The 21,413-nt window shown below is 42.5% G+C and overlaps 1 protein-coding gene and 1 long non-coding RNA gene across 2 annotated transcripts in view; one reads left to right on the forward strand and one right to left on the reverse strand.

The window, feature by feature from the left end:
- LOC308674909 lies at nucleotides 1-427 on the forward strand. Its single transcript, XR_014028005.1, has 2 exons — nucleotides 1-85; nucleotides 146-427. It is a non-coding gene; the product is annotated as an uncharacterized lncRNA (long non-coding RNA).
- Nucleotides 78-21,413, reverse strand: part of SLC39A13 (solute carrier family 39 member 13) — a 29,093-nt gene continuing 7,757 nt past the window's right edge. Inside the window, exons 2-10 of the mRNA XM_081339743.1 lie at nucleotides 19,226-19,529; nucleotides 18,076-18,189; nucleotides 16,732-16,853; nucleotides 15,744-15,896; nucleotides 7,903-7,992; nucleotides 5,841-5,891; nucleotides 3,104-3,236; nucleotides 1,975-2,074; nucleotides 78-744 (exon numbers count right to left, since the gene is read on the reverse strand). Coding sequence (XP_081195869.1) covers nucleotides 669-744; nucleotides 1,975-2,074; nucleotides 3,104-3,236; nucleotides 5,841-5,891; nucleotides 7,903-7,992; nucleotides 15,744-15,896; nucleotides 16,732-16,853; nucleotides 18,076-18,189; nucleotides 19,226-19,493 — 1,107 coding nt within the window. The 5' untranslated portion in view covers nucleotides 19,494-19,529 and the 3' untranslated portion in view covers nucleotides 78-668. The remainder of the gene's footprint in view (nucleotides 745-1,974; nucleotides 2,075-3,103; nucleotides 3,237-5,840; nucleotides 5,892-7,902; nucleotides 7,993-15,743; nucleotides 15,897-16,731; nucleotides 16,854-18,075; nucleotides 18,190-19,225; nucleotides 19,530-21,413) is intronic.

Raw genomic sequence — 21,413 nt, forward strand, 5'->3', positions numbered from 1 at the left:
CCCGGAAAAGCTCTCTAGCTGAGACCCTGAAAAGTCTCTGCTGGCCCAGATATACTGAGCTAGATGAGCAAACATAGATTCCAATGTATGTCAAATAACAACCAAGTATTTTGCTGCTGGTGACGTACTTGAGCCCAGGAGAGAGAGATATATATATGCATTACAGGGCTGCAATCTTGCTTTCTGTATCATTCTGGAGTTTTGTCCAAGTGATCCAGCACTTCAGAATGGTCCAACAGGCGCCAGCATCAGTTCCACCAAAAGAGGTCCTTCCCTTTCTTTCATTGCTGCTTTTTTTGTTTTAATTATTATTATTTTATATATATATATAAAAGACACTCAAACCCTTCTAAAAAAATCCATCTTTTCTCAAAATTTTGGTTGTCTAGCTTTGTGCTATTTAAGAACAAAAAGAAAGAAAGAAAGAGAAAGAAAGAAAGAAAGAAAGAAAGAAAAAAGAAAGAAAGAAAGAAAGAAAGAAAGAAAGAAAGAAAGAAAGAAAGAAAGAAAGAAAGAAAGAAAAGACGCTTCCTTTGTTCACCACCCTGAGCAGCAGTCAGATCTACAGGCGCACGAGGAAAGAAAGATCCCTTGGTGTCCCTGACTCCTTTGTGGCACTTCAGAGGGAGGCAGCTTGGTGAAACGGCAGAAAAAGAAGCCGGAGCCCCTCATTCGGTTGTGAAGGAAAAAAGCACCATGACAACGATGCCGGCGCAGAGGCAGAAGACTTGTTGCACCGAGTTCCTAGGCAAGGAAAGTGGAAGAAAAAGACAGTCGTGAAATTTATTCCAGGCTCGCCCTATTATTATTATTATTATTATTATTGTTGTTGTTGTTGTTGTTGTTGTTGTTGTTGTTGTTGTTATTATTATTATTATTATTATTATTATTATTATTATTATTATTATTATTATTATTATTATTATTATTATTATTATCTTTCCTGGACCTTCAAGGCAATTACTATAGGATCACTGTATAGAGAAATTACAAATAAAAGCTTTTATTTTATTTTATTTTTTTAAAAATAGTGGTAGTTAACGCTTGTATGCTTAACTGCGTTAGGTAAAGATCAAGCAGATGCCTTGAAAAGCCATGCCAAGCTTTGGGGTTTTGGGTTAGGAGGGTGGGACTTTCCATGTTGAATTTAACCCAGCCTTTTACTAAGAGCTTATGATTCAGTGTACATTGCTAAGGGTTTATGATTCAAGGTTCATGGAAGGCTAGAAAACATTTAACTCGGTAACCAAGTTAAATGTGCTGTATGAATGCATTCGCAGTGTCAGACTTGGAGAGGGATAACTGAGGTTCAGGTCTTCATTTGAACATGGAAGTCCCTGGGTAACTGTAGTCTAGTCACACAGCGAACTCAAGTGTGGATTTCTGGGAGCTGAAAAACTAAGGTTGAGAAGCACTGCTTTTCTCTCTCTCTCTTTCTGTCTCTCTCTCTCCCCCCACCACCCCTTTACAAGTTGTTGTGGGTACAAAACAGGGAAGAGCACCGAAGAAAAGGTGGGTGACAAATCAATTGCAACGCACCAGGAATTATTAGTGGCCGAGGCCCTATGAAAAAAACTTACAACATTGCATCACAGCTTGTATTCCTTTTGCACTTTTCAAAATAAAAGTTTTGATTTGTGCTGTGATACCACAGAACCGCTCATCTGGATTTCCTGAAGAAATTGGAAAGGTCTGAAAAAGATGTTTTTCATCTGGGCTGGCCATTTTAATGACACTGCTACTCATGACCCTGCCTATGGGGTCAAATTCTCTTTCCAAATTCTCCTCAGGACCAGCTCCACGTGTGTAGCAATCCTCAGCAGCGAAGGCAAAGGAACTTAATAGAGCCCCGTCCTCATTAAAAAGTTATGTCGTAAAAGCTTTTCTAGGCTTCGGGGTTTCAAATGACTCTCTTTTGTTACGGCTACTCAAGCTTTTCTTCATTAAAAAAAAATCAATTAGAGCAACTCTTACCACAGATTCTTCTCTTCTAAGAGATCGGGCACCACATTGACCAACGCAATGTACAGGAATCCTCCAGAGGTGAAAGGGAGAATCCAAGCGATGGTGTCCCCTGAAGAGAGGATGAACAGCACGTTACTCTCCAAGGGGATGCCCATATTTTATATTCGGTGCCAGGAGTCCTCGAACCTGGCCACTTTTAAGACTTGTGGACTTCCAGCTCCCAGAATTCCCCAGCCAGCCATGCTGGGGAATTCTGGGAGTTGAAGCCCACAAGTCTTAAAGTGGCCAAGTTTGAGGATCTCTGTTCTATGCGAACACATTTATTTATTTATCTATCTATCATCTATCTATCTATCTATCTATCTATCTATTATTTATTTATTTATTTAATATGCCGCCCTTCTCCCTAAGGACTCAGGGCGGCTCACAACAATAAAAAAATTAAAAAAACATAGAATACAAAGATTAAAAAAGAATTAAACAATAAATAAAGAAATAAAGGACAATTTAAGCCAATAAAAATTAAATTTAAAAACCATGGTCAGTCCAGGCCCACTTGTTGGAGCAACCATGTCTTCAGGTCACGGCGGAAGGATCGAAGGTCAGGGGCCATCCACAGCTCCAGAGGCAGTTCATTCCAGAGGGTTGGCGCACCCACAGGGAAGGCTCTCCCGCTGGGGGTCGCTAGCTGGCATTGCCTGGCCGACAGAAGCCTGAGGAGGCCGACTCTGTGGGAGCGAGCCGGGCGATGGGAGGTTGACATTGGCAGCAGGTGGTCACGCAAGTACCCCGGGCCTAAGCCATGTAGGGCTTTAAAGGTAATTAAAGGTAATTACCAGCACCTTGAATCGCACCCGGAGGGCAACCAGAAGCCAATGCAGCTCACGCAGGAGTGGTGTAACATGGGAGTATCGAGATACTCCCATAAGCACCCGCTTTATTTATTTATTTACTTAAATTTATATGCCGCCCTTTTCCCTGAGGGCGGCTCACAAAGTAAAAATTAAAAAAGAAAAAAAAAGACATAGAGCAAAATTTAAAAGAGAATTAAGCCACAGAGAAGGCTCTCCCCCTGGAGGTCACCAGCCAAAGGCAACGGAGCTTCTGAGCCATCTGCGTTGCGTTGCAAGAACCTTACCTGTCCCTTTTGGTGACTGAGTACAGATGGCAAAGCAAGCACCCAGGATGCCCCCAAGAGCTGTAGAAAGTTGTAGCTTGGCTGCACTCCAGCGATCAAATCCAGCCCGGAGGAGAATGACAAAATCCCCCACCTACAGATAGGGAAAACAGACTGTAGCATTCAGGAGTAAGGCACCCATTATGAAAATGGTACGGTGGGCTGTTCCAGGGAGAGTGGGGTGACTTTGCTTAAAACTGGGCTCTGGAAGGGGATAATCAACTGGGGCTTAGCAATTTGCTTGTTTGTTATTTTTATTAAATAAGCAGGAAAACAACAGGAAAAGAAAAATAATATACAGATAGTCCTCGACTTACAACCATTTGTTTAGCAACCGTTTGAAGTTACAATGGCACTGATAAAAGTGACTTGCAACCAGTCCTCACACTTATGACCATTTCAGCATCCCTAGGTGTCAAGGTATTGATTTAAAAGCTAACCAGTTTATGTAATGTAAGATGTAAGATGTAATGATGGGAGACTCAGCAGGGTCTGTGTCTCTTTAAGAGCCTTTGTATAAAGGGAAGGCTCTGCTGATGTGCTCTCCTCTCTTCCGTTTCCTGCTGTAATTGTGGTTTGTTGGATCTTGCTGTATTACCACGTGTATGTATATTGTTCTTGGTATATAATATTGTAGGTGGTGTTAGATAAACCACCATTTAATATAGACCACTATTTACTGTGTTTACTCCTGGGTTATCTCACACAATAAGACTGTGCACGCTCTGACACTAGGGTCAAATGATCAGAATTCGGGGGCTTGGCAACTAGCATGAGTTTATGGCAGTTGCAGCCTCTCCAGGGTCACATGATCACCATTTGCGACCTTCCCAGCTGGCTTCCGACAAGCAAAGTCAATGGGGGGGAAGCCATATTCACTTAATCACTGCATGATTTACTTAATGACTGTGGTGTATTATTTAACAACCATGGCAAAATCGTCATAAAATTGGACGCCACTCTCTTAACAACCTTCTTGCTTAGGAATGGAAAGTCTGGTTCCAATTGTGGTCATAAGTCAAGGATTACCTGTACATTTAAAAAAAGTACATAACATAGTAATGCTTAATTCACCTATCCTGTTATTTGTCTTTTTTTGCTGTTGTTGCGGTTGCTGTTAATATTATTACTGTGCATTAAGCTTTGCGCTAAGGGTGCCCTCATAGTTAAGTAGCACTTACGAGATAGGGAATAGAAGGAGAGAAAAAAAGTAAGAGAGGGACTACTGGAATGCTTTTTCTCTAGAATGTCAGTAATACTGATATTATGCAAAAGATTATTATGCTGATTATGAATTTCCCCTTCCCCTCCAATTTATGGGCTGTTTTTTTCCCACCAACCATATCTCAGCCTAGGATTTACTGTGATAAGATAGGCTTGAAACATTTTAATAAATACGTACAATTGAAGAAATTCCAAGATTCAGAGCTGGGGGTAATTAATAACAAAGCCTCAGCTAAGATACAGTGCACTGCTTTTCTCAAACACAAGAGTCGTGGAAATGCACTGAAACATCTAGATGCGGTATAGCAGACATGTCAAACACAAGGCCCGGGGGCCGGATCCGGCTCACGAAGTGGTTTCATGTGGCCCGCGAAGCCATCCTGGAAACAGTGTGGGAACGGCCCCCACTGCCTTGGCCCTGGCCCAGAGACCCTCAGATCTGTCCCACTCCTGCCCAGGCCCCCATAGGCACCCTTGATGCGAACAATGTAGAGCTGGCCATGCCCACCCAGTAGGCCATACGCACACTAGCCACGCCCACCCAGTAGGCCACGCCCACCCAGGCCATATCCACCCGGCCCCCTGAGGGCAACCGCAATGCTGATGCGGCCCTCAATGAAATTGAGTTTGACACCCCTGCGGTATAGCCTAATATGTCTGGAGAGCACCAGATTGGGAATATGGTTTTTCCCTTATAGAAGAAGACAGCTCTTCTGCTTGCTTCATAAGAAGGGATGCTAAGCCATATCTACCATCTGCTATACCCTCATTTGGGCAATGAGGAAACAAAAAGATCAAGGTGGTGGGTTTGTTGTCATTGTGAGTTGTGGTGGAGGGGGGACACGAAGGGAGGCTCAGCCAATCTCAATGTATAAAGGTAAAGGTAAAGGTTCCCTCGCACATGCGTGCTAGTCGTTTCCCACTCTAGGGACCGGTGCTCATCTGCGTTTCAAAGCCGAAGAGCCAGCGCTTGTCCAAGGACGTCTCCGTGGTCATGTGGCCGGCATGGCTAGACGCCAAAGGCGCACGGAACGCTGTTACCTTCCCACCATAGTGGTCCCTATTTTTCTACTAGCATTTTTACGTGCTTTCGAACTGCTAGGTTGGCAGAAGCTGGGATGAGTAACAGGCGCTCACTCTGTTACGCGGCACTCGGGATTCGACCCACCAAATTGCCGACCTTCTGATCGACAAGCTCAGCATCCTAACCCACTGCGCCCCTCAATCTCAATGTATACATGGTTGTATTTTGACAATAAAGGTTCATTCATGTGTCCCCATCCACGGATGGCTTTTCCCCTCTCTTCCAATATTAATGTTCACACTCTATTACAAACAGAAGAAAAGCTTTGTCTGCTCATGACTTACATCAGTCTGCACAGCTCTCTGTGTTACTGACACTATGTATATCTACCCAGGATTTCTGTGCAACACGAGCTCAGCTTCCCAGCACGCCTATTCCAGATGCACTCACCTCGTGGGGTATCTCATGTAGAAGAATGGCCAGGGTTGTAAGGAGCCCAACCTAAAAATCAAGGAGACAAAACTAGCTATGAGAGATTTTTTTATAGCTCAATAGGGTGGCACTAGCAGCAATACATGGTTCTCCCTGGGCTTTCTGTGGGTAATAAAGAAACAGCTCTTTTATATATTTTTTATTAGATTTATATACCGCCCTTTCCCGAAGGACTCAGGGCGGTTTACAGGGCATTTTAAAATCACATCAATATAAAATACAAAGTTAAAAGAGAATTAAAAGATTAAATTATCCCTGAAAATAAAACCCCAGTTAAAATTCTCAGCCTATATCCTACAATGATCTGTGCAGCTTTAGCATTTAGAGTACTTACAGGAAACACCCAAGTGGAATTTGGAGGCTTTATTATTAAAGAGGAACATGGGAAAAAGATGAAATTGTTTCCTAAATCTTATACAGACCTTCTACCGGAGTAGGAATAGACAGTCTGTGGCCCATAACCTCATGAGGTCCTCAACCTTAAACAACAAAACCTGAAGATTCCTTCTTCCTATTTTTTTCCTACTGGCCAACTGATCCTTTTAATCAGCTACGTAGCTAGCTGGCAAAAATCACTATCTTTCTGTTGCCATAATCAACAGGAAACTAAACAATCCAAACTTTGCCAGTCACGTGACTATTTGATCAGTTGACTGATGGAATCAAATCAAGGATTTCCTGCTGCCGGCAATGCCATGGATCAAGTTATTTGTTTACAGAGAAAAGAGTATGATGGAGAGGAATGAGCTTAAGTGAATACTGTGTCTTTGATGAGTTGCATTAAGTGTATGTGTTACAATGAGTTTTCATGTTATGTGATGCCCCCCGTTCCCCTAGGTTGGCCATCACATCCTTTCATGTTTATATATCATAAGCCCCCCAGATTTTGTCTCAAGTTGGATGGCACTGAAATCAAATGAATCATCATCATCCTACATGTAATCTTGGGGGCAAAAGTTGTTATTTATTTATATACGATTAAAATGGCATCCTGCTTTTCTGTCCACATAACAATTAAGGCAGCTTACAAAATTAAAATATATATACTATGAAATGAATGAACAAAAAAAAGCAATTAACCTAGCAAGCAAGTGACAAACAGTGCTGATCTTTTAAGAAAGATACCCTAGGAGTCCTACATTTTGCAGCCAGATAGTAGTCTAGTTGCCAACCTTTACATTCAGTACCATTCTTGGACACTTCACAAGAGCAGACAGAGCTTTGCTGCATCCCCTTCCATGAAGTAGGATTACTCCATGATCTTCCACTACATGTTCAATGTAATTTGTCCTAAGAGTTCTTCCAGTTGCATTTGAAACCTCCTCCGTTGTACTTCATTGGGAAGAAGGCAGATCCTCTGAGCCATCTCCTTATTTCACAGATCTGCCAAGTCTTTAACTCTGTTGCCAAAATCAAGGCAAGAAATTCCCCAAGCATATTTAGCAAACCCCTGGGTCTATTAAGTGCTGGGCTGGACTATTTTAACTCTACAATGGTTTACAGCAGCCATTAATCTAAACTGACCAGACAGTAATCTGTCCAAGAGAATGGAATTAAAACGGTTTCTCTATTTGGGGATCATGGGAACCAATCAAATACCACACCTGCTATATGTCCTATATAAGTGTAGCCAGAACAAACTGGGTTAGATCAATGGTCATGGTGACCTGCAATCCTAAGCCTTCCTACTTCACAACTTCAGTATGGCCATTTAAGTCTTTCAAAACAAGAAATGTAGAATAGTTGCCTGCCAGATATCATCCTGATTAGCTTATAGAGAGACACTGTTGTGCAACAAGGTGAACAGTGCACCACAGTATCCCTGCATCGCCCAAGCCACAACCTAAAGGTAGCAACAGATATTCAATATAAACAGACTGGATGTTGGATAGAGATGGAATTCTTGGTATGTTCCTGTTAAAAGTAAAGGAAGCAACATATTTGGGAAAAGGGCACATGTCTTTTTAAAACATCTTCATGTTGCTAAAGGAGAGCTGGTGTCCTAAAGAAGTGAGCTTACCTTTCTGCTAACCAGGAAGCTGGCTGCCACTGCCAAGCCATGTGTGAAATTATCTATTGTATTGGCCAAGAGATTGAGATATCCACTCATCTGCCCAGGGAAAAGGGGAGGGGTGAAGAAAAACAAAAAGAAAGGAATTCAGAAGCTTCAGGATTAACCAACATAGATAGTCATTTTCACAAGCAAAGCAGAAAACATTTATTTCATTCCTAGTTTCTGCTTACATGTACATTAGCTTTTGCATAAATGTTGTTTTGCATAATGTTGCTTGCCACAGATGAGCACAAGCTTAATGGCATTCCCATATATGTATGTACAGGGAGTCCTCAATTTACGACCACAACTGAGCCCAAAACATCTGTTTGCTAAGTGGTGAGACATTTGTTAAGTGAGTTTTGCCCCATTTTATGACCTTCCTTGCCTCATCGTTGCTAAGTGGATCACTGCAGTTTTTAAGTTAGTAACACAGTTGTGAAGTGAATCTGGCTTCCCCATTGACTTTGCTTGTCAGAAGGTCGCAAAAGGAGAGCACATGATCCCGGAACACTGCAACCGTCATAAATACGAACAAGTTGCCAAGCATCCCCATTTTGATCACATGATTATTGGGGGGGTGCACCAGTCGCAAGTGTGAAAAACGATCACGAGTCACTTTTTTTCAGGGTCATTGTAACTTTGAACCGTTACTGAATGAACTGTTGTGACTTCTTATACAGTTGTGCAGAAAGGCACATCTAGTCAAGCTGTATGTTTCAATGAATCCTTATGTTGACAGAGCCTGACACAACAGCTTCATGATATAAAGCAGGGGTAGGCAACCTTGGCTCTTTTATGACTCGTGGACTTCAACTCCCAGAATGGAAATGCACTGAAACATCTAAATGCGTATAGCCTAATATGTCTAGAGAGCACCAGATTGGGAATATGGTTTTTCCCTTATAGAAGAAGACAGCTCTTCTGCTTGCTTCATAAGAAGGGATGCTAAGCCATATCTACCATCTGCTATACCCTCATTTGGGCAATGAGGAAACAAAAAGATCAAGATGGTGGGTGTGTTGTCACTGTGAGTTGTGGTGGAGGGGGGACACGAAGGGAGGCTCAGCCAATCTCAATGTATAAAGGTAAAGGTGAAGGTTCCCTCGCACATGCGTGCTAGTTGTTTCCCACTCTAGGGGCCGGTGCTCATCTCCGTTTCAAAGCCGAAGAGCCAGCGCTTGTCCGAGGACATCTCCGTGGTCATGTGGCCGGCATGGCTAGACGCCAAAGGCGCACGGAACGCTGTTACCTTCCCACCGTAGCAGTCCCTATTTTTCTACTAGCATTTTTACGTGCTTTCGAACTGCTAGGTTGGCAAAAGCTGGGATGAGTAACAGGCGCTCACTCTGTTACGCGGCACTCGGGATTCGACCCCACCAAACTGCCGACCTTCTGATCGACAAGCTCAGCGTCCTAACCCACTGAGCCACCACGCCCCTCAATCTCAATGTATACATGGTTGTATTTTGACAATAAAGGTTCATTCATGGACTTCCGGTGGCGACGCGACGCCGAAGACAGCCGTTTTCGGGCTGCCCGCTCCGCAGCTGTGTTTTTCCATGTAAACAGCGCCGATCAGCTGTTTAGATGGATTTGAAGCCCCCTCCTCGGGAGAAGAGGAGGGGGTGAGGCCCCAGGTAGGGGTTGAGCTCTCCGGGGCCGCCTGAGCTGAGAGTTTGGGCGGCTGAAGGATTGAGCCCCCCCGAAGCCTGGGTTGCTCCGAGCTGCGCAGCGCCCCTGCTCCGGGATTTATGGAGCAGAGCCAGACGTTAGCAACCACCCCTGCCAAAAGGAAATACCTTTGATTATCAAGATGCAGGCAGAGCGGTACAGGAGGTCAAGGTGATGTGGACTCTTATCTTTACTCTCTAGCTCAATGGATTTTATAGCTTCAAAGTGAAAGTGCGCAATAAGTGAAAGTGGGGGAAGATGGCGGCTAAAACTTCTAAAGCTCTTCGGAGTGCGGGGTCTTCCCTGGTGCAACAGACCTCATTGCAAGCTTTGCTTCCTCCTGCACCTCCTCCGGCATTGACGCTTAAGGATTTACAAGATGCTCTTGGAAAGCATTCACAATTGATGTCTGACATGATGGATGAAAAGCTGAAAAAGTTGGAGGAGAAACTGGAGAAGAAGATGGAAGAGAAGTTTAGAGCAATGAGGGTGGACATGTTGTCTATGATTGAATCTGTAGCTGAATGTGTGCAACAGCTGGATGAAAAAGTGAAGGATCTCAGTCAAAAGAACTCTATATTAGAAGCAAAAGTATCAGAAAATGAAAATATAAGGGATAAAATGGACGGAGAATTGAGCCTTGCTCAGTATCATCAGATGCAGTATGCTATTAGAATCAGGGGTTTAAAGGAGAACTGTAAAGAAGATTTAAAGCAGCTGATTTCTGAGGCTCTGGAAGGGGTATTGGGCCAGCCAGCATCTGAAATTGAGGGAAATATGGACAAAAATTTTCGTGTAAATTCATGGATTGCAAGACAAAGGAAGTTACCCAGAGATGTGGTGATCTATTTTACAAAGAGAGTAATTAGAGATGAAGTTATTCAAGCTGCCTATGATACTAAACTGGTAGTGGCTGAGCAAGAAGTCTTGGTTTTAAAAGAGATTCCTCCGAAGATTTTAAGGAGAAGGAAAGATTTTGCATTTTTAGTACAGGAACTTAAGAAATGTGATATTAAGTTTAGATGGGAGATTCCAGTTGGACTGGTGGTGACGCATGAAGGTAAAAGACATCGTCTGGTTACTGTGGCCCAGGCACGTGATTTTTATAGCAATGTGTTAAAAGCAACCCCCCTATCATTTTTGGAAGCTGTTAAGGGATACGGCGAGGGAAAGCTTCAAGATGTTGCAGACAGACAGATAGAGGACAATGGTGTTGGAGGGGATCAAGATACAGTTTCATTGGATGTTGCAGGAGGCCAGAGGAAGACGCGTGCCGCCTTAAGAAGAGTGAGACGAGAGCAAGAGCAAGACCAGCAGATAGTTATGGAATCTCCAAAGTGTATTTACAGTGAAGATGTGGGAGGGGCGCGGTCCAAAGAAGTTTTGGGGGTCATGACAGACGTGCTCCAAAAGTTTTGGGGCGTTTGAAATTAATATGAATAAGGACTGGGATTAAGAAAATCTATTCTGAGTAAAGCTTTTTTTTGTTTTTCTCTTTTTGTTTTTTACTTTATTTGTAATATTAATATTGTTTGTATTCATTTTACATGAGCTAGAGGGAGATAGAACTAATAGTTTATTGCTGATAACATAGGGGTGCTTATGTTTGTTTTTTGATTTTATACCCTGTATTTAGCTCTGGGAAGTGGGGGGGGGAGGAGGGAATGGGGGGAAGGGATAGGGAGGGTTGGGTGGGGGTGGGGGAGGGGGGGATTAAAGTTAAAATGTATTGTAAAACTTTTTAAATAAAAATAAAAATAAAGGTTCATTCATGTGTCCCCATCCACTGATGGCCTTTCCCCTCTCTTCCAATATTAATGTTCACATTGTATTACAAACAGAAGAAAAGGTTTGTCTGCTCGTGACTTACATCAGTCTGCACAGCTCTCTGTGTTACTGACACTATGTATATCTACCCAGGATTTCTGCGCAACACGAGCTCAGCTTCCCAGCACACCTATTCCAGATGCACTCAAGTGTGAAAAATGGTCACGAGTCACTTTTTTTCGGAGTCGTAACTTTGAACGGTTACTGAATGAACTGTTGTGACTTCTTATACAGTTGTGCAGAAGGGCACATCTAGTCAAACTGTGTTTCAATTAATCCTTATGTTGACAGAGCCTGACACAACAGCTTCATGATATAAAGCAGGCATAGGCAACCTTGGCTCTTTTATGACTCGTGGACTTCAACTCCCAGAATTCCTGAGCCAGCACAGCTGGCTCAGGAATTCTGGGAGTTGAAGTCCACGAGTCATAAAAAAGCCAAGGTTGCCTACCCCTGATAGTCTCCCGATACTCCCATGTCACACCTTTACTCCGCGAGCTGCATTGGTTACCAGTTGTCTTCCGGGTGAGGTTCAAGGTGTTGGTAATGACCTACAAAGCCCTTCATGGCATGGGTCCAGAATACCTTGGGGAGCACCTGCAGCCGGCATCAACTTCCCTCCGCCCAGTACGCTCCCACAGAGAGGGCCTCCTCAGGGTGCCACCGGTCAAAGAATGCCGACTGGTGGCCCCCAGGGGGAGAGCGTTCTCTGTGGGTGCACCAGATTTATGGAACCATCTTCCGGTTGAGCTCCGGATGGCGCCCGATCTCCGCTCCTTCCGGCGCGATCTTAAAACTTATCTCTTTAAACAAGCTGGCCTGGCCTGATGGGACGGGGTGGGATTTTTATAAATGACTTTAATTTTAAATTTCTATTAATTTATGGGCATTGTTTAATCATGTTTTAATAATTTTAATTTTTGTATCTAGTTTTATGTATTGCCCTGTTCACCGCCCTGAGTCCCTAGGGAGAAGGGCGGTATACAAATTAAATTAATAATAATAATAATAATAATAATAATAATAATAATAATAATAATAATAATAATAATAATAATAATAATAATAATAATAATAATAATAATAATAAAGCTAAACACAATATATTTCTATAAATTTGAATATAGACTTAGTATTTATGAGCTATTGACAACAATGAACATGACAAGTGCAGGCAAATAAACTATTGTTGATTCAGGGTTACTTTTCTTCTAACTGTAACATTCTTAGCAAGGCTAAAGAAAAAAAAAAGGTGATCAATCTCTTCAGCCTGCAAGGAAATAAAATTAATACCACAGATAAACAATACTCTGATCCTTCTAACCTCTCAAGTTGTGATCGTTTTCATCTCTACTTCCAACAACCCCTGGGTTTCTCCAAGCAGCTGTCTGAACATTTGAAAATGAAGCTAATTCACTGTTACAAAGCAGGGGGGAAAGGTATAAAAATATCGAACCAATTTTAACTAGGAGAGACAAGAGTTAAGAAACGGATATTCTGAAAAAACAGAAGCCATATATCAACGCAAACAACCTGCTTAAAAGTTCAGCTAAAACTGGAATAATTATCAAAGGTTCACAGCATTGCTTATGCAACGATGATCTGCTTGGAAGATTTGTCAGTAGGAAACCTTTCTTTCAACTTTGTCATTAAAGTCAGGTAGAAGAAAACCTTAATCCAGAAATATTGGCAACAAAGCGCTTTTTACTGATGGAATAAAAAGTGAATTGTTCAGTCATAAAAACATAAGATACTGTAGCTCAGAGAAACATCTGAAGAAAAAAAGTTTCTTGGCCAAAAATTATGTTCTGGGCTTACATGGCACAGAGTGGCACAAGAAATATTGTCCCGATGGCATGGTTCCATCTAAATCTCACTGGTCCTAAAATTAACAACTCATTGTCAGTGAAGAAACTAAACCTGAAAAGAAGTTGGATACTTCAACACGATCTGAAATACACGTCCCAATCAAGCAAGAGTTATTTGCAGGAAAAAATGATAAAGCTTTTAGTAATTTAGTAATGGCCTTCATTTTACCCAGACTTGAATATTATGGAAAATCTGTGAGGAGATTGTGGAATATCAGTTTTAGGGGCCTTGGATAGCTGCAGTTCTGCTCATGTGAGCCAGCCTTTGCAGTAAGCAAAAGGGGAAAAGGTAGCTCAGTTTTGGCCTTAAATGGCAGCTGGGCAATCATAATGGCTAACGTGCAGACTTGGCTGTTAGCCGGTCTGTTGTGGTGAGATGTTGAGACAGCTGTCCCACAGGTGTTGGGGATTAGAGACGGGGCGGTGGGGGGTGGGGGGAAGAGACTGTCCTCCTCAGTTGTTGAGGGGAATGCTGCTGATTTGGCTAAAAATTGGAAAAAGGGAGAAAGGAGAGGAGAGAAGGAGAGGGAGGGGAAATCTGCCCACAAAGTGAATTTAGTGGCTGGAGGGAAAAATTGGAGAAAGAAGTTAAATGTCTGAGGCAGTTGTCGGATTCTGACTAAGAAGGGAGAAGGTCCAGGCGTGGCTTTCCTGGAGGAAGAGAAATGAAGGCCCAGAGGGACTAAAGCTTTACCTAAGTCCCTAGAATAAGAAGGACTCCGCTGCAGGCAGCGGAGGAGTGGATCAGCTGTCATGGAAAAGCCATGGCAAAACATTAAAGCCCATTCCTTTCTTTTCACTCTCTCTCTCTCTCTCTCTCTCTCTTATCAAGCCCAGAAATGGAGAAGAGAATCAGAGAGAAAAGGGGAGGAAGGAGAGATAGAAGGGGATAGTCTCCGAGAGGGAGACTTAGGAGGAAACCCAACACTGGGACTGTGTTGCAAATATTTGTTGTAGTTTTTTTTTAAAAAAAAGCAAAAGTGTCTACTGTATTGCTTTCTGTGTTGCAAAAGAACAATACACCATCAGCTCAAAAAGAACCCATGCCACATGGTGACAGTGCAGGTACAGAAACCTATGCTATGAATATTTCTGAGCTAGGAAAGATCTGCAAGAGACAGGGGGAAATTCCAAATGAATACAGTAGAAAGACCCTCTGTTGACTAGAGGAAACATGAGAAGCTGTTATTCCTGCCGAAAGAGGTATTACAATGCTGACTAAATACCCAACTTCTGAAACTTGCCATTTTCTTCTTCTTAATTGGCAACAACTGTACCTGAAGAACTTGATTTCAAGTTTGCAGGAAATTGTTGTGTTTACCTTTGTAGAGGTTGTGCCAGCTTTTGTTCATTTAGGGATCCATTGAATCATAGAGTTTGATTAGGGTGCCTAAATTTTCGCATGCAACTATTCACATAAGAATACTTTTATTCTGTAAACCTTAAACTGGTCTGTGACTGGAATAAAGGTCTTTATTTTCTCTGAGTACAAATTTACACAATATACATTTATTCATGCTAATAAAATAATGAATAAATATTTGAATATGGGATCAAGGAGGTACATTGCTTTGGGAAAAGCGACATGGAAATAAATGATGTCCCTAAAAACACACAAATACAAAATTCAGCCGATTCAGCATTACTGCGTTTTGATGAGCATAACTCTATATGCCCTGATAGTTCTCAACAAGAACACAGCGCGTGTGACCAAGCTCCTCAATTGGAAAGTATATTTTTAAGAATACAGAGTTCCTGCACTGCAGAAAATAGCATTCCTCTAGTGATTGCAGAATAAGAATATTGTTAAAATAATAGACACTGGCTGTTTATTAGGGCTGTGCAACTATCTGAATTCAAAGAGGGGGAAAAAAGTAATTAGATATGTGTCTGCATGCACGTCACCCCTGTTGGAACATCTTTTAAATCAAATGTGTCTTTTGCTTCTTTATGGAAGGTATTACAAATCAACTTTTCCCCTTGGAATCCAGACCACTTACTTAGTCCTATTCTCTCTCTAAACATAACCTTACAAAGAATTAAAGTTAAGGAGGATATACTTGGGGACCAGGTATATGGGGCAGTGAGATGGAGTTGGTACCTTTGTTCAGTGGCAGAGGGTATCTTTTGTATATGCAAAATCTCAGATTTTGCAATCCTTGGCATCTCCTATACAAGGAGGCAGCCAGAACAGATAAGACTTGCACGTGTGAAAATGGGATATACAGGGTTGGGTGTCTTAATAGTCTCAGTCACTATAAAGCAGCTCTATATTTTATAGTACAAAGTGTAACAAATGGAAAGTTTGCTCTTCTTTAGGATCCTGTCCCATTTGCTTATTTTCAACAGGCCATGAACTTCCTTTTTGAGTGTTTTTCTTCAAGTGGTTTATTTCTCTATGGGCCATGGATCTCTAGAGCCCATCATGAAATGTTTTACCTTGATTTTCTGAGCTGATGATGAGAGTAAATGAGAAGACCCATTACAATGAGCAGTGCTTGACTTCTTTCTTTGGACTGGAGTGTTTGCCTCTTGCCTAGTGAAACTGCTGCCATTCATGGTGCTGTCGGTAACTGGTTTGCAATTATTGATCTAAATCATGGAGAAATGGCTGAACTTTATCCGTGTCCATCAGACAGTGGCTAAGAGGTTTCTCTTATTCCCTTTAAAACATCCCATTCCAAATGCAACACACAAGGTATCATTTTGAATATATACTAGGTGAGAGTAAAGTCACACAAATTAAACACCTTTATATACTCCAAACACTGCTGTGGAAGCAAAATCAGTATCATTCGCTCGTCTCTCTAATTCCACCCCAAACTACACACTTTTTTAAAAAAAAAAGAACCATGAAAAATTGCTGTTTTGAAATTTGCAAGACACTTCCAAAAAGATGCTTCAAGCGCACAGGGGCATAAATGTAGCATTTGCCTGCAACTCTTTAAAAAGCAACTCTGCCTTTCCATGGGGCTGTCCTCTAAAGCTGCTACATGATCCCAGACAACAATGTGGGCGCTTTGAAAAACAGCAGACAGGTGCTACATCTGGATCCTTCTGCGCCGTAAAGCCTATTTTGGGTATCAAATCTGAAGCACCGCGTAGCTATAGGATACACACCCATACACACTTTCAGAAACTAGATATTCGCAACAGTTTACGCTCAGTGCAGAAGCAGAGGGCAGAAACGGAAAGGAGAGAAATTCGACACAGTGCCTAAAGCTCTTCACTATTAGTAGAAGATTCCTGTGGGGCACAATAAATGGATGCCTTTCTTTTGCCCCCCCCAGTTTTTTATACACTGAATTCCTAAATCACGAAGGAAGCTTCAAAGGAACAGATGGGATAAAGTATCATGCGGAGCAAAGAGCAGCACATCATGCCGTATCTAAAGTGAATTCAAGTGCTCCTTCCACACTCCACTCACCAAGTTGGCGCTTTCTTGTTTTTCACTATCTGGGAACATCTTCTGCAGACTCAGGAAGGTCAGCAGGCCAATGATCACCCAGAGCCCCAGAAGCTTCTGCTGTTGGAAGCTCTGCCCTTCTCCTTGTAAGGGTGGGGAGAAGAAGTAGAGCAATCAGTTCCTACTGTAACCCTAAAAATCATGGCTGCACAGGATGATTCTTCACGGCTCTAAGCATCCCCAGGGAAACGGATTCCGCAGAGGGCATGTTTCATTGCTTTATTGTCCCAAAAGCTGGGTACCAGAAAAGGTAATTTGAAAAAAAGTATGATCCATTTATAATAAAAGTACCATAGCCTGTAATAAAATAAAATGTGAGAAAGGCCTAATTTGTAGCACATTGATAATGTAGTATCCAGCATGGAGTTTGTACTCTTGAAAAAAAATAATCTGATTTTCATCTTTCTAAAAGTTTGATTGCAGTTAACCACTTGAAATTATTTTTATTTAAAAGTTAAGGGCTTGTAAGTTTGCATAACTCTGTTTCCTTCTGGCTATTACTGTATATTTAACACTTTTTTCCTTCCTAGGTCCTTCATCGATGTAATTTCCTGCCTATCCAGGTTTTGCTACAGAATGTTGATTTTATTTTTTGAAAGCCTAAGTCCTGAAAGCTGTGTGTTTCATGCATTAGTCTTCAAACAAGACTAGGATTTATTGAATAAAAAATCATGTACAACTCTGGCTATAATCATGCATGTTCAAAGCTGAAAATTTAACATCCAAGCCTTCTTAAATTATACGCACAGCTGGAAACCTGCAGCTTGCAATAGCTAATATATCCTCCCGGCATAGCCTGGCAAGTTCTTAAATGGTACCTTTGATTAAACGCTCTTGACTGTAGCCAAGAAGCATGACAGCCAGAGATGTGTGAGATGACGAAGCCCAGAGGCCAGATAAGAGAACATTCCAGAAGAATCACCAGGACAGGGGCGACAGTTTTAAGAAAGATAACCTCTCCAAATTCAAAGCAGACAGCAAAACAAGGACAGGTACCTCTCTTAATGGTGCTCCTGGTGTGCTACAAGGTCAGAAGATCCCACTTCTACTAATCAATCTGTTAATTTTAGCTCTTCGGCTCCCTCACCATCCAAGACTGTTATAGCACATGAAGGTTCAATTTGTCTATATTTTTCCTTATTGCCCCTATAGATATACAGCGGCTGTGCCTGATTCTTTTATCATACCAGGCCTTTCTATGATTGCAACCGCACAAAATGAATCCGTTCCAGAATCTACAACACATCTTCACAGAGGTGATGAAGTGGACCCGTCTCATAATCTTGATATAGGCTTGGGTATTACCTGCAGCAGCACTACAAGTGTAGGCCCAGGCTTCCGGAAGCAAGTGGAGAAACACATTTCCCAGAAGCCCACCGATAGCAAAACTCAACAGCTGTTTCATTCGATGGGATCCCTCTGAAAAACAAATAGCAGCCAGTCACTGCAGGGTTTGCTCTTATTCTCCTACACAGGACAAGTCTCAGAAGACATTTGCATACAACAGATACAGCTATTCAATCAGCTCAGCTCCATTGCTTCCAACAAAACACTGATAAACTTTAAACTCTAAGTCAGGGGTCCCCAACCCCTGATACGGCATGCTGTGGTATCGGGCCGCAGCATGCCAGAAACTGGTCCGCACAAACAAGCAAAGCCCCATCCGCGGAATGCAGGCAGCACACAAAACCACACCTCCTCCACATAACCGGTCTCTGGTGCTCAAAAGTTTGGGGACCTCTGCTCTAAGTTGTACTTTTGAGAACAGCAAAAGCTGCACACTGGGAGATTCCCACTGCCATCTGTGTTGGACCCAACAGAGAGAAACAAGATAGTTGATGTCTGGCCCTTTGGCAAATAAACAAGTTATGGATATTCTAAAGATCTGATCACTTGCTAGAGAATATATTGATTGATTTAACCCACACACTTATTTAAGATGTAAGACAACACAACAGGGTGGGCACTGGCAAAAACTGAAAAGCCACTGAGAAGGTACCGAGTTGGCTTTCTTGTGGTCAGTGAGTAGAGCTTCAATCTTCTGTCTCATATTTTGGTCATTGCTATAACTAACGCAAATCAAATGGTACAAACTGCTAAGGTACATGCAAAAACACTTCCTTATCTTCCTTTACGTAAATCAGAGAACTCCACTTCTTGGGTTGTGAAATTTTGGTTAACGGGATAAAGTACGACGGGTGAAGTCCAACGTGACTTTCAAACTACTCCCTGAACAAAACACGAGGCCTCACCTTTAGCTATGAAGTTACTTTGCAAAAACGACAGAACAGATTATTACCACATTTCAGAGAAGGAGCAGTACATGGCCATAAATAGCACTCAAGCTGCTGCTTTAAACATACATGCTATCTCTCGTATTCACCGACTGGGGAGAACAGGCACAAATGATAAGAATGCACTCTAACAAGAATGCTTTGCTGAAGAACTGGTCTACCTTCTGATTTCAGCGCTGCTCCCGTCTTAAGAGGAACAAAGAGTACAGGAAGAACCCCACTCAATCCCACCATAAGGGAACCAATCAGAGAACAGATCCAGGCATCTAGGCGTTCTTCACTGAATACAGCTCCCCAGGACCTAGCATCTTTTTCACACAGGGAGCTCGTCTCTCGGGTTGCCTGGCTCAGTGGAAGATCCTGGGCCTGACAGACGACGCTGAGCAACAGGAAAGAGAGGATTCCACCAAGGAGCAACCTTTCCCCCATCGTGACTCTGTGGAATCAGCCTCTGCTGGATAATCCCTGAAAGCAAGAGAGAAAAACCAGATTTATGTTTCTTTTTTACTATCAGTAAGTTGAAAATCACCTCTCTCATTGCATTTATTCTCCTTGTTCCCATTCAGATCGCCTCTCTTTTTTATTTCAAGGACAGCAACGTTAATCCAGTTTTGTTTACCTGAAATAGGGAAATGTCACTCAGTGCAATTCCTGATTAACTGTTCTTAGGTACATAACAGGCAAAAATATTTATGAGCTAATTCCCTCTGCCCTTACCTACAAGGCTAATTGAGGAGACACTGAGGGACTTTTAAAGATCCAAAAGAATTGAGATCTCATCCCCATAATTAACACTTACGTTAATGTAAATGTGTGATTTATAAAATATTTAGATCAGGATTTCAGTAAGGAAAGGTTACAAGATTAAGAATGAATTATTTTATTTCACAAATAGATTTGAAAATAAGTGGGGTGGGGCTCATCTACATTTATTTGCTCTTCAAAGGTAGTCATAAAATTATTCACTATGTAATTGGGAATACACCTAATTGACAGCAGTCTCCTTAGTCAACAACTTTGCCATCTTTGTAATCTATGTAGCAAAGTAACATGTATCAAAGAGTTCCCCAATGTTTCTGGCTTTGTGGACCGGCGGGGGCGGGGAGAGGATGGATCTGAGCGAGTGACTGGCAAGCACCATGCACACAGCTCCATTTGTGTGAGCAGCATGCATGCACATCTGCCACTCACACAAATGGAGCATGTGCGCACACTCTCACCTGCTGCTCACGCAACGAGGATGCACTTGTGTGCGCATGCTTGCCGGCCATTTCCCCGGCCTGGTTGCAATCCCCTCATGGCCCACTAGTGGGCCATGGCCCACAGATTGGGGATCCTTGCCATACCCAATCCACCACAGAATTATAATAGGGATAGTGATGGGGCACACTCATCCCCAAGTATGTGCTTGTCATCTGCCGAGAAAAACCTTTACTTCTAAAGAAAAAAAACATTGGAAAAAAGAGGATATATGCCTTTGGCTCAGCTGAGAAACCAACTGCCGGTTAGCTCCTCCCCCTTCCTGAATGGATTCCATCCACCAGGCCTTAGGGCAGGGGTAGGCAACCTCGGCTCTTTTATGACTCATGGACTTCAACTCCCAGAATTCTTGAGTCAGCATAGCTGACTCAGGAATTCTGGGAGTTGAAGTCCATGAGTCATAAAAGAGCCGAGGTTGCCTACCCCTGCCTTAGGGCAAAGAGACATAGTTAGGAGGAGACATCCATTCCTGTGCTCCTTGAACCCTCAGCAGTTTTCTATACTGTTGACCATGGTATCCTTCTGAGTTGGCTCTGTGGATTGGGAGCACCATTTTATGGTGGTTCTCGATTTCTCTGGGGCCAATTCCAGACAGTGTTGATTAGGGAAATCACTCCCTAGGCCCCTCTTTGGGGTTAGCAGAGTTTTTCTCTCTCTCCCTCTCCCTCTCCCCCTCAATTGTGAGATTAACCATTGGTTTGGGTTCAGTATCATCAGTAAGATACAGTATCATCAGTTGAGGGACTGTCTGTTTCTTGTAACATCTGCCCAGCCAACTCAATCCTGCAGGGCTGGTGCACTCCAGATTCCTTCAATTAAAGGTAACCTACCAAGACCTCAGAAGTGCATGCACCTTTTCTGCAGCAGTGCCTGCCCTCTGGAAGTTCCCCACCCCCACCCCAGATCCAGATGGCCCAATTCTGCTGTTGTTTAGAAAGGCTGTGAAGAGCTGGTTCCTCACTCAGCCTCTGGGAAAGGGAAAGTGAGACCCTTTGCTTCATTCCATCTTGTCTATCGTGTTTGCCATCTTTTATCTTTCGTTTTCATGTTTTATTGATTTTATTGTAATCTTTTGCTTGTTGTGAGATG

This window comes from Vipera berus, assembly GCF_964194415.1.
Source record: "Vipera berus genome assembly, chromosome: 1".
Lineage (NCBI taxonomy): Eukaryota > Metazoa > Chordata > Lepidosauria > Squamata > Viperidae > Vipera > Vipera berus.